General features: G+C 45.7%; 1 protein-coding gene across 2 annotated transcripts in view; it reads right to left on the bottom strand.

Annotated features, from left to right (window-relative positions):
- The window catches only part of LOC141098264 (intelectin-1-like), a 106,528-nt gene that overhangs the window by 22,269 nt on the left and 71,573 nt on the right, over positions 1 to 12,686 (bottom strand). For both annotated transcript variants that reach the window (XM_073585898.1, XM_073585899.1), the window contains 2 exons: positions 10,783 to 10,950; positions 10,375 to 10,622 (listed from right to left, as the gene is read on the bottom strand). In XM_073585898.1, coding sequence (XP_073441999.1) covers positions 10,375 to 10,622; positions 10,783 to 10,950 — 416 coding nt within the window. The remainder of the gene's footprint in view (positions 1 to 10,374; positions 10,623 to 10,782; positions 10,951 to 12,686) is intronic.

Here is a 12,686-nt window from a genome sequence, read left to right on the forward strand (position 1 = left end):
TTAAAGCATTTTTATGTGGGCTGGCAGTAAAATCCGCTTCTAAATCCTCATAAAAAACTGTTTGCATAGGCCATAAAGATGGACAGGTCATGCATTCACACAGCTCTCTACAAAAGATCATGGGTTTTTTGCCTACTGCTCAATGTTTCAGAACTCCCATACACTACCGTGAAGCGAGCACAGAGATGGAAGCCACCCATCTAAGGGCTTGCTCACATGAGCGTATAACATGGCTGAATGATATTCAAAGCTTTATCGGATAGCAATGAGACCAATGGTATACTATGGGGCAATGCAGATCTGGCATTTTATTCTCATGCCAATTTGGCATTCGGAAAAAAAAAAATCACAGCATGCTGCAAGTTGTTCTGGAATTTGGATCATGTGCAACCATACAAGTTTATGTGTGAAATATTGGGCTGCACTCAGGTGACATCCGAGTGCAATCTGATATATGCGGAAGGAGACAATGCAGAAGATGGAGAAGTTAAGTTCTCCATCTTCTCTGCACCTGTGATACGACTATCTCATGCCAGAGAATCGGATCACATTAAACTGACACACAGCTAAAACTCTGGCAGAGTTTGAGCCAAGTGTCATATACATACATAGAATCAGCTCTTGTCTGACCCTGGCCTTATTCACATACTCATTTCTGGAGTGCCGGGGTTAATTGATCCCATTCTCCTGATGTATGAGGCCTCCAGAGATGTCTACATAGGGCACTGTTATTACTTCCAGTCCCTGATGTTCAGCTGCTTGTCACTGCTCTCCTATGTGGCTGCTCATATATACCGTATACACTCGAGTGTAAGCTTACCCAAGTATAAGCCGAGGCACCTAATTTTGCCACGGAAAACTGGGTAAGCTTATTGACTCGAGTATAAGCTGGGTATGCATTGTCCCCTCATCCCTGTCATGGTATACGTGGCTCCCCCCATCGTTGCCTTGGTATGCGTGGCTCCCCCCGTCCTGTCCTGGTATGCGAGGCTCCCCCATCGATGTCCTGGTATGCATGGTTCCCCCGTCCTGGCCTGGTATGCATGGTTCCCCCGTCACTGTCCTGGTATGTGTGGCTACCCCTGTCGCTGTCCTGGTATGCATGGCTCCCCCCCTCCCATCCTCGTATGCATGCTTCCTATTTACAAAAAAAATCCTACTCACTGTCCTCCAGCATGCCCTCACAGCATCTCGTTGGTCCCAGCGCCCTCGCTCGCAGCATATTGTTGGGGCCAGCTTCCAGCAGCTCTTCCTGTGCTGAGCGATCACATGGCACCGCTCATTAAGGTAATGAATATTCCCCCCACGCATATGGGAGTGGAGACATGTGCATATTCATTACCTTAATGAGCGGTGCCACATGATCGCTCAGCATAGAAAGAGCTGCTGGAAGGCGGCACCAACAAGATGCTGCGAGGGCACCGGAACTAATTAGATGCTGCAAGGGCACGCAGGAGGAAGGTGAGTAGAGTGTCTCTGGAAGTCGGTGGCTGCAGCTGTCATTCATTTCTCTTTGGCAGCGGCACAGGCTTTAGCCACAGCCACAGGCTCCTGCCTCTGTGACCTGCTGCTCCGCTGCTCCCCGCCAACTTTCTGGGACAATGACATACGGTAGTTAACTTGTCAATCAAGCATTTTTCTGTCCATTTGGTTGGGGGCCGAGCCAAATGGCATTTCGGACTACATGTTGCCCCTAAACAGCAGGTTGTGTACCCCTGGTCTATATGAACAAAATTTATTTTGTTTTGTGACAAAGTAAAAAAAAAAAAGGGTCAGAATTTGGTTAAGCATTATTGATATCTCTAATATAACGCTGTAAGCGTCACTCTGTCCGAAGCCTTTATAGACTGCACAAGCGCGACGCGGAGATGGCGGTACCGTACACACTGCATACCGCCATCTCCGATGCCATACATACATACCTGACCGGGAGGAGCGTTGCCACGGCGCTTCTCTTCACCCGGAAACCGGGGCTGGAGTGCGGCCGGAATTGCGCTGCGCATGCGCGATCCGGCGCCATTTTACTGAAGACACACTTGCAGTGTGTCTTCAGCAATATGGCACCGGACAGCGCTATGGGCATGCGCGATTCCGGCCTCACTCCTGCCCCGGTCTCCAGCAGAACAGCGCTGGAGCACAGGAAAGAAAGGTGAGTATAAATGTTTTTTTTTTTTGTGAGTGAAGGGACCATGCAAACCATGATAGGGGAGGTGAGAGGACCATGCATACCAGGATAGGGAGGTGAGGGGGCCATGCATACCAGGATTTGGGGGCTGAGGGGGCCATGCATACCAGGATTAGGGAGTGAGGGGGCCATGCATGCCAGGATTGGGGGATGAGGGGTACCATGCCTACCAGGACAGGGGGGTGAGAGGACCATGCATACCAGGACTGGGGGGTGAGGGGGCCATGCATACCAGGATTGGGTGGTGAGGGGGCCATGCATACCAGGATTGGGGGATGAGGGTTACCATGCATACCAGGATAGGGGGGTGAGGGGACCATGCATACCAGGATTGGGGGATGAGGGGTACCATGCATACCAGGATTGGGGAATGAGGGGTACCATGCATACCAGGATTGGGGGTGAGGGGACCATTCATACCAGGATAGGGGGTGAGAGGACCATGCATACCAGGATTGGGGGATGAGGGGTACCATGCATACCAGGATCGGGGGTGAAGGGACCATACATACCAGGATAGGGGGAGAGGGGACCATGCATACCAGGATTGGGGGATGAGGGGTACCATGCATACCAGGATTGGGGGATGAGGGGTACCATGCATACCAGGATTGGGGGGTGAGGGAACCATGCATACCAGGATTGGGGGATGAGGGGTACCATGCATACCAGGATAGGGGGTGAGGGGACCATGCACACCATGATAGGCGGGTGAGAGGACCATGCATACCAGGATTGGGGGATGAGGGGTACCATGCATACCAGGATAGGGATGAGGGGGTACCATGCATACCAGGATTGGGGGGTGAGAGGACCATGCATACCAGGACTGGGGGATGAGGGGTAACATGCATACCAGGATAGGGGGTGAGGGGACCATACATACCAGGATAAGGATGAGGGAGTACCATGCATACCAGGATTGGGGGATGAGGGTGTATGGAGAAATGGAAATGTCCGTATATGTATTTATGGAGTGTCACACACACACGCTGACTCTTTGGAGATGTGACCGTAATAAGAACACCAGATATCCGATACTGTTTGATAATCGGACAGCAGTCAATACGATGTATGGAGAAATGGAAATGTCTGTGTATGTTTTTATGGAGTGTCACACACACACGCTGTCTCTGTGGAGATGTGACCGTAATAAGAACACCAAATATCCGATACTGTTTGAGAATCGGACACCTCTATACGGTGTATGTATGGAAAAATGTTAATCTCCGTGTATTTTTTTACGGAATCACACACATATAGCATGTATTTGTCCGTGATACCACGGTAGTGTGTGAGGAGTGTACACCTCTATACAGTGCGTGAAAAAATTTACGCTCAGTATCTACTGTGCAGAAAAAAAGGAATAAAAGGATTTTTGCTTTTAAAAAAGCAGTTTGCACAGCAGTGTGCACACAGCAGTGCAGCTATCAGGTAGCCTTATAAGGCAGCCTAATAACCAACAGAGCTGATGCACAAAAATATAGCCTCCCCTGTCACTGCACACAAACTGTTGTGTTGTACAGTGACATTCGCTATCAGCAGAAGCAATTTTTTTCTTTTGCCTGCCTAAACACTCTCCCTATTCAGAACGAGCAGCAGCAACCTCTCCCTATGCTAAGGTCGACAGAAGTAAGATGGCAGTCGGCGATCACCGCCTTTTATAGGCACTGTGACGCCACACGAAGCGTCCTTCATGATTGGCTGAGAAAAGGTGCAGGAAGGATTGTGGGAAACGCGACTTTGGCACTCAAGTCGGCGACCTCATGGCCGACCTCACGCTATGGTCGGGTTTCGATCGGCAAAACCCGACTTTAGCCAAAGTCGGCGGATTCTGAAATTGGCCGACCCATTTCGCTCAACTCTACATTGAATCCATTTTTCCCTGTACCCCATGAAATGTTCCCCCAAAGCATGATTGTTCCACGCCCATGGTTAATGGTTGGTGAGATGTTCTTTTCCTGAAATGTTGTGCCCTTTTATCTCCACACATACTTTTGATTATTGTGGCCAAGAGTTCTATTTTAACCTCATCGGTCCACAGAACTTGTTTCCAAAATGCATCAGGCTTGTGTAGATATTCTTTTACCTATTTCTGTTGTTAAATTTTATGCTGAGGATGCAGGTGAGGTTTTTTTATGACTCTTCCATGTAGGCCATATTTGTGCAGGTGTCTCTGAACAGCAGAACAATGTACCACAACTTCAGAGTGCTAAATCTTTCTGAAAGTCATTGGTAGTCAAGTGGGGATTCTGATTTGCTTCTTTAGCAATCCTATGAATAGCTTTCACTGAAATTTTTCTTGGTCTTCCAGACCATATCTTTAACTCCACTGTTCCTGTTAGGCTACTTTCACACATCAGGTTTTCGGCGTCAGGCGCGTTCCGGCGTCGTGCCGGAGCGCCGGATCCGGCGAATGTTTTGTAAAACCGGATGTGACGGATCCGGTTTTCTGACGGATCCGTCTTGCGCTTGACAGCCAAAACCGGATCCGTCTCATCCGGTTCATCCGGTTTTCGATCCGTTTTTCGACGGATTACGCCGGATCCGGTTTTTAAAATCGCACCTTGTGGCCTTCCGAACGGGATTGGCTACTGAAAAACTATATATAGCATGTTCCTACAGCCCTTCTTTGACAGGTTGTAGAGGAGAAAGTGCAGGTTGGAGAGAAGAGCAAGTTACTGGCGAAGATGGATGTTGTGATTGGAAATATTTTGAAGAATTTGGCGAATTTTACAGCGGAGGCGAATCGTTTGAGGGTGATTGTTCTGGAGAAGGAGAGAGCGAGACAGCAGCGCATCAGGCATCGTAGACGACGTTTGTGGATCCACCCCATCACAGCCAAGAGAATGACGCGTGGGGTCTATTCTACACTCTGCATGGACCTTAGACGAAACCCGGATAAATTTTTTGGATATGTTCGGATGAAAATGGAGAATTTTGATTACTTGGTGGAGCGCATTGCACACCTCATAAGAAAATCGGACTCCTATTGCCGCTTCTCTGTTTCACCCGCAGAGCATCTGATGGTGACTTTAAGGTAAGCCACATTTATTGGATATGCTCGCATCAGAGCACACTTTCACTGCAATCTTGTTGGTGGTAGTTTGTATCTCCAAGTGTTATAGCTGAGTTTTGGTATGTAATGCTGTGATTTTAAACTAATTGATTGTTTTTTAATTCCCCACAGATTTCTTGCAACTGGAGAATCCCTTTCGTCACTGCATTTCCAGTACAGACTCGGGATTTCCACCATATCTGGAATAGTGAAGTACACATGCCGTGCACTGTGGGACTCCTTAGCTGAAGAGTTTTTACCAGAGCCCACAACAGAGAGGTGGATAGAAATTTCAGAAAAGTTTCAACAGATATGTCAGTTTCCGAACTGCTTGGGCGCTGTGGACGGGAAACATATCCGCATTGTAAAGCCAGCCGGATCGGGATCGGAATATTTCAATTACAAGAAATATTTTTCAATTGTCCTCATGGCCATCGCTGACGCGGAATACAAATTTATTGCTGTTGATATTGGGGCCTATGGCCGCTCCAATGACTCTCAAGTTTTCAAACTGTCTGCCATGCGGCGTAAACTGTATGGAAACACCTTCCAGTTCCCATCCCCTAGACCGCTGCTGCAAACATCTGGTCCACCTATGCCATTTGTCTGTGTAGGGGATGAAGCCTTCCAGCTGTCAGAACACCTTTTGAAACTGTACGGTAGCAGAGGATTGTCAAGAACAAAATGCATTTTTAATTACCGCCTCACAAGAGCAAGAAGAATGGTTGAATGTACCTTTGGTATTCTGACAGCCAAATGGCGGGTCCTATTGACTGCGATCAACCTCAAGACAGAAACTGTGGACGAGGTGATCAAAGCTTGCGTGGTACTCCACAATTTTGTTACCTGCAAGGAACCCATTTCCATTGAGGACACCTCTGAAGAAACCACCTTGCAAGATTACCATGACATTACCACTAGAAGTTCTGTGACGGTTTCAGTAATGAGGGACAATTTTGCACTATACTTTATGTCACCTCAAGGCAGAGTACACTGGCAGGATGACAGAGTGTGAAAGATTTGTGCCCTTAACCAAACTTGTGTACCTTCTGTACCAACAGTATATACCTTTGCCAACCAAAGTTGGCTATCTTGTCATGGTCTTAATATTTTTACCTTTAGGCCACAGGTGTGTACCTGGTTGTGTTTTATGCAAAGTATTTCACCTTTTAACAAAAGTTGTGTACATTGTTAGGAAATCACCAACAATAAACACAACTTTTTAGGTGAAATACTTTGCTTCAAACACAACCAGGAACACAACTGTGGCAAAAAGCTAAAATTTACCCACAGTTATATACCTGGTTTTGAATACCATTTCACCTTTGAAATACCCTGTATTTAACCTTTTTTTTAAACATATTTCGCCGCAGAAAGAAATGACAGACAACTATTGTAAAACGTTAATTTAACTTTTATTTAAAATATTTTTTTTTTTGTAAAATGTTTTTAAAGTTAAAAAAACTTTTTTTAATAAAGGTTTTAAACCAAATGGGCATTTTTATTACAAAACACACATTACAAATCGGTGTAGTGTGGGGTGGAAATACTGCTGGAGGGGCTGCGGGACACTTCGACACTGGATCGTGGTGGGGAAGGAACAGTTAGAGGTGAAGGTGTGGAAAAAGCTACAGAATGGGTGGACATGTGGGAGGCAGAAGAGGTGGTGGGCGGTGGAGTGGAGGGTTGGGCAGGGACTGTAGGAGCAGATGATGTTGATGGAAAGTTGTATGGGGAAGGAGTTTGGTACGGGGAAGGAGTTTGGTACGGGGCAGGTTGCTGGAAGTGGGAAGATGTCTGGTACTGGGGAGGTTGCTGGTACTGGGGAGGTTGCTGGTACTGGGGAGGTGGCTGGTATTTAATAGGAGGGGGAGGATGGAAAGTGGCTGGAGGGGGTGCAGGTGGAGGAACTACTGGGGTTGAAGGAGGAGGTTGGGAGGTAACGTGCTGGAGAGAACCGTGGCATGAATGCATTACATGCATCTGCTGGGTAGGAGAGAGCGTTTCCATGCGCTCCACAACAGACTTGAAAAAGGTGTGGTTTGTCGAAGATCTTGCTTCTGAATGCATGGTTTGCAGAAGTGTCTTCACCTCCAGAATGCTGGAGTTGATCTGCTGAAAGCCTGCGGAGATTTGCTTTGACAAGACTTTTAGACAGTTCTGGAAAGATGCATTCAGATGCAAGAACTCTGGCGCATAAGTCTTTTCCTGACCCCTCTGCCGCTGCCGCCCAGTACCCGCAGGTGTACTAGAGGTGGCAGGGGCAGAACGGTGGGGTAAAGGGAAAGCGATCTCCTCACCAGCAGCTTCATGTAATGTAGGCGGCCACGATGCTCCTGTGCTGGTGGATGGGACAGATGGGTCAAATGTGTGGGAAGGCTGGGAAGGTGCAGATGTACCGGGGCAGTCGAAGTGTCCCTCGGTGCCGGTCTCCTCAGGGATCGCCTCAGAAGGGTCCAAACGTGCAGGTTCCCGAGTGCTGCTCACCGTGCTGTGGAATAAAGAGAAAAAAGACAATTAAAATAGTGACATGGCATGGCCCTGGCTGAAAAAAAATTGTTACATCTAAACATTTTTTTTTCACATGTGGTGTGTAATATTTAACTTCTGGTGACCATTGTATCCCGGAGGAACGACAGGGCTTGTGCGTACTTGTACTTGCTCCTGCGTCCTCCAGATCCACTCGGGGCCCGCATCTCTTTATTGAACTCCTTCTTGAAACGATCCCTCACAGACCGCCACCGCTTCACAATTCTGTCCCCTGAAACGAGAAAGGACAAAGTGGTTAGTATACAACATCAGTGTTTCCCAAACTCCAGTCCTCATGGTCCCCAGGGGTCATGTTTTCAGGATTTCCATAGTAAATAGAAATCCTGAACACATGATCCGTGGGGACCACGAGGACTGGAGTTCGGGAAACACTGGTTTACATCAAGCAACCGGTACTGTATATACTTACGCTCTTTAATCTGGGCCCGAGCATCGAGGTCCTCCCAGCGGCCCACAAGGAGCGAACAGATTTCCTCCCAGAGTCGTCGGGTAACAATCAGGTCAGCATGGCGGCGGTCAGCCATATTCCATAGCGGCTCCCTTTCTCTGACGAGATCGATGAGGTGGTCCACATCAATTCCTCCATCCTCACCGTCTGAGTCGGGAGCACGCTGTGAAGGCTGTTAAAGTAAAATAGAAAAATAGCAAAATTAGTCACCACACTTTAAGACATGAAATAAAAAGTGTACCAAAATTTAACTTAAATATTATACTTACACGCTGGTGACCGCCGCGTTGCTGTCGCCGACGACCCTGGAAGGCACTGCGAGGACCTCTTGGCCGAGCACCAGATTGGGAAGACAAGAGAAGAAAAGAAAAAAAATTATGTGTTTGGATGTAGGCATTTGTTTGCTGTGTGAGGTCTGCGGTGCATTGTTTTCTATGTGTTGTGTGTAGTGTGATGTTGTGTTTCTGCGTTTGATGCAAAAAACTTACCAATTGTGAGCCCACTCCAGGTGTCTGTCCACCCCTTCCTTCTTCTTGATGGATTTTGGAAATAAAAACTTACCGTCAAACGCTAACGATGCGAGGGAGGGCTCCCAGAAGAAGATGTGCTGTCATGTTGCTGGCCAGACTCCATGGCTGTGGGTGGTGCTGCTGCTGTTGCTGCTGCCAATGCTGCCAGTGCTGCTGCTGCTGCTGCTGCATCTCTTGGGCGGCTGTTGAAAAAAGAGAAACAAAGGGCCAATGAATATCTTGATATTCCATGGCCCTCGTTTTGAGGAATGGGGGATTTGATAATTACCGTCTCTCATCTGCTGCTGGACTCCCCTCCCGTTGTTCAGCATGTTCCCTTTGCTGCTCCATTTGGGGTGGTGGTGGTGCTGATGGTGCTGTAGTGGTCTCCTGCCTTCTCCTGCGCCTGGTTGCTGTCTTGGGTGGCATGTTGGGTGTGGCTGAGGGTCCCACTGTCATGCTTTTATATATGTGTTGCTGCGGGCAGAGCTACTGAGCATGCTCAGACCCAAAAAAACGGATCCGGCGCATTGCGGCGCTCATAGACTTTCATTGTGTGAAAAAGCCGGACGCGCCGGATCCGGCGTCTCCGGCTTTTTCGCCGGAGACAAAAAATGTTACAGTAGCCGTTTTTTCCAGACGCCAGATTGCAACACATTGCCGGATCCGGCGAAAACCGGATGAAACGCATGGCCATCCGGCGCGATCCGGCGCAAATGCAAGTCAATGGAGGGGAAACCGGATCCGGCATTGCATTTCGCCGGATCCGGTTTTTGTCAAAAGTGCCGGATCGTGCCTGACGGCGAAAACCTGATGTGTGAAAGAGGCCTTAACTGTCATTTCTTAATTAGATTTCAAACTGAGGAAAGGGCAACTTGAAAACGCTTTGCTATCTTATAGCCTTCTCCTTCTTTGTGGGCCTCCACCATTTTCATTTTCAGAGTGCTAGGCGCTTCTTAAAAGAACCCATGGCTGCTGTTTTTTGGCAAAAAGTTAGAGGAGGCTGGGTTTTTACAAAACCGGGGAAATTTGCATCACCTAGCCTTTCCTAACAAAGATAGTGAAAAAGCCATGACCCAACAGGCTAATTAATGTCTGAAACCTTGGACAAAGTAATCTGAGCACACAAGTCTTCAAGGGGCCCAAACTATTGCATTGGACCATTTTCCTTTTTGTAATTTTTAAAATGTAAAAAATGAAAATATATATATTTTTTGCCTAAAATGCAAAGGAAATGTGTCATCTTTAACTTTAGGCCTCTTAGAGATCATTTGAACTTCAACTTGCTTAACCGTTCACAATCACAGTAATTTTGACCAGGGGTGCCCAACTTTTACATGCCAATGAATATCCAATCTGCTGATGATTTAAATATAAGTCCTTTATGTCTGATATGTGACCGATGTTTGTGTGCTGCCTGTGTGTAATATGTGAGCGGTGTGAGCTCTATGTGTCTGATATGTGAGCGGTGTGAGCTGTATATGTCTGATATGTGAATGGTGTGTATGGACTGTGTGAGTCTGATATGTGAGCGGTGTGAGCTGCGTGTGTCTGATATGTGAGGGATGAGGCTCTGCTGTGTGTATGCAGCCTTATATTTCCATGTTTTTTTCATATCAAGTACCTTATAATCATCACTGGTAGCTCCATCAGGTAAACCAAATGTGGCATAGTTAGCCCAGTTGTCATCTCCCGTTGGATTGTTGGCGTTGCTTCCTGATTGGCTGGACCAGCGATCTCCCTGTGTACATTTACCATTGATGTTATTTTCATGGATGCTAGCCACCAATGTCCATCCTCCACCATTGGTTGTCATGTCACAGTAGGTCTGATACATTACGCCATCTTCTGTGGTCAAACTATATATTCCATCTAAATGGAAAATGAGCCATACAATATGAAATTAATTTTGAATATTCACTTACGAACATACATACAGTATGTATGGATATGTGCCTAAGCAATAAATTTAAACACAGAAAGTCTGAAAAATTATAAAGCTTTAATGGACATTATGAGAGATATAGCTCACCTTCAGCATACGTATAAACGCTCTTGATTTCTTTGCAACTTCTGTGTCCATAGTCTGACCCACCAGCCGCATACCTAGCCTTTGACTTGTAGTTATAGTCATTTTCATTGTCCCAGCAAGAAAACAGACTCTGAAGGTTTTGTTTAATCTCGGCAATAGAAGATTTACCTAAAAAACAAGAATTTGGTAATGCATGCTAACATATTGATATTTCATAATTATACCATTTTTCCAATAGAAATGTTTTGTTCTTTTGGGATGTTTTTATAACAAAATCGTAGAAACGAGTGAATCAATTTGGTTAGCTGACCCAACAAATTTGAACAATTAGCGATTTGTTGTCGACATTTTAGCAGTGAAGACTCATATTACCTTGGAAGTGGCAAGACGCATTTCCACATAAGGGTTTGCAATTATCACATCACAAGTTACAGCCAATTTAGAGTCAGGAGATGAAAGCAGAGGCAAGGCATGCATCGGGCATTTTCGGATTAATCAGCATAGTGAAAGGACATCACAGCTTAACATTAAAAATAGGAAAGAAAGCCTTAAAACAGTGAAAAATTTGTCCAGATAGTATATAACACAATAGCAGTACTGATTAAGATTAGTGGTCCATTAAGAAAAGAGAAAAATATAAAGATTCAATGGAGAAACAGAGAGAAGAGCTGACAGTGATTGATCACAGATTATAGTGCAGCTGCCTCATTTCAATTACTCTTTTTTCATTCTTTATTCAGAAGCAAGCCACCAATATTGTTGACAGAAAAAAGCTAACTCTGCCACACAAAATTTGCTCCTATATTTTTGTACACATTTTGAATTAGTCAAATATGATTTTATTAATGTTTATTTTGCACTTCTTGTTCAAACCTGTTGCTGATCCCTCCCAAAAAAAGAATGCTTCTTCACTTACTAAGCAACAAACCTGTTGCTACTCAACAAAAGAGATCATTTTTGGTCCACTAGTCAAAAACCCATAGCTTTGTTTATACATACTCCATGTGAATGGTTTGGTCATCATCTAGCTCTAAAAAGGGATAATTTTTGGACCATTTTTCCATAAAAAAGCATACAAAGTGCAAAAAACAGCGTATTATTAAACAGGCTGCTGGTTACTAATGGTTTTCATCCGTTTATATGTTGAATAAACTTTGACTTTAAGGCTGCATTTGCATTAACCTCTTCCCAACATGTGAAGTTCTATTTCATCATATGTTGAGTAGAGATGAGCAAATTTGATCTTGTTTTGTCATATTTGAGCCATATTCGAACACTATTCGTGCCGAATATATGTCTTATGTTCGGTTATGAACATATTCGGAAATTTCTGCTCCCATTGACTCTAATGGCGTTCAGCAGTGTTTGACGAATATTGCAAAAACAAAATTGGAATCTGATCGTATTCGGAATCCAAACAAATTCACTCATCTCTAATATTGAGTCACTCATCTTTCATATGAGTTCAGGAACTTAGCTTTCATCTCTGATAGCAAAAAGCTATTATCTGCTTCTAATAACCTTGAGATCTGCAGTTGCTGATCTCTCTTTCAAACCACATATCCAAGCCCTTTCTGCTTCCTGCCGACTTCAACTCAAAAATATTTCACGGATCCGTACATTCCTCAACCAAGAATCTGCAAAAACCCTAGTCCATGCCCTCATCATCTCCCGCCTTGACTACTGCAACCTCCTGCTCTGTGGCCTCCCCTCTAACACTCTCGCACCCCTCCAATCTATTCTTAACTCTGCTGCCTGACTAATCCACCTGTCCCCCTGCTATTCCCCGGCCTCTCCCCTCTGTCAATCCCTGCACTGGCTCCACATTACCCAAAGACTCCAGTTCAAAACCCTAACCATGACATACAAAGCCATCCACAACCTGAGTCCTCCGTACATCTGTG

Source organism: Dendrobates tinctorius, unplaced genomic scaffold (assembly GCF_039654945.1).
Source record: "Dendrobates tinctorius isolate UK_male_01 unplaced genomic scaffold, ASM3965494v1 ptg000089l, whole genome shotgun sequence".
Taxonomy (NCBI): domain Eukaryota; kingdom Metazoa; phylum Chordata; class Amphibia; order Anura; family Dendrobatidae; genus Dendrobates; species Dendrobates tinctorius.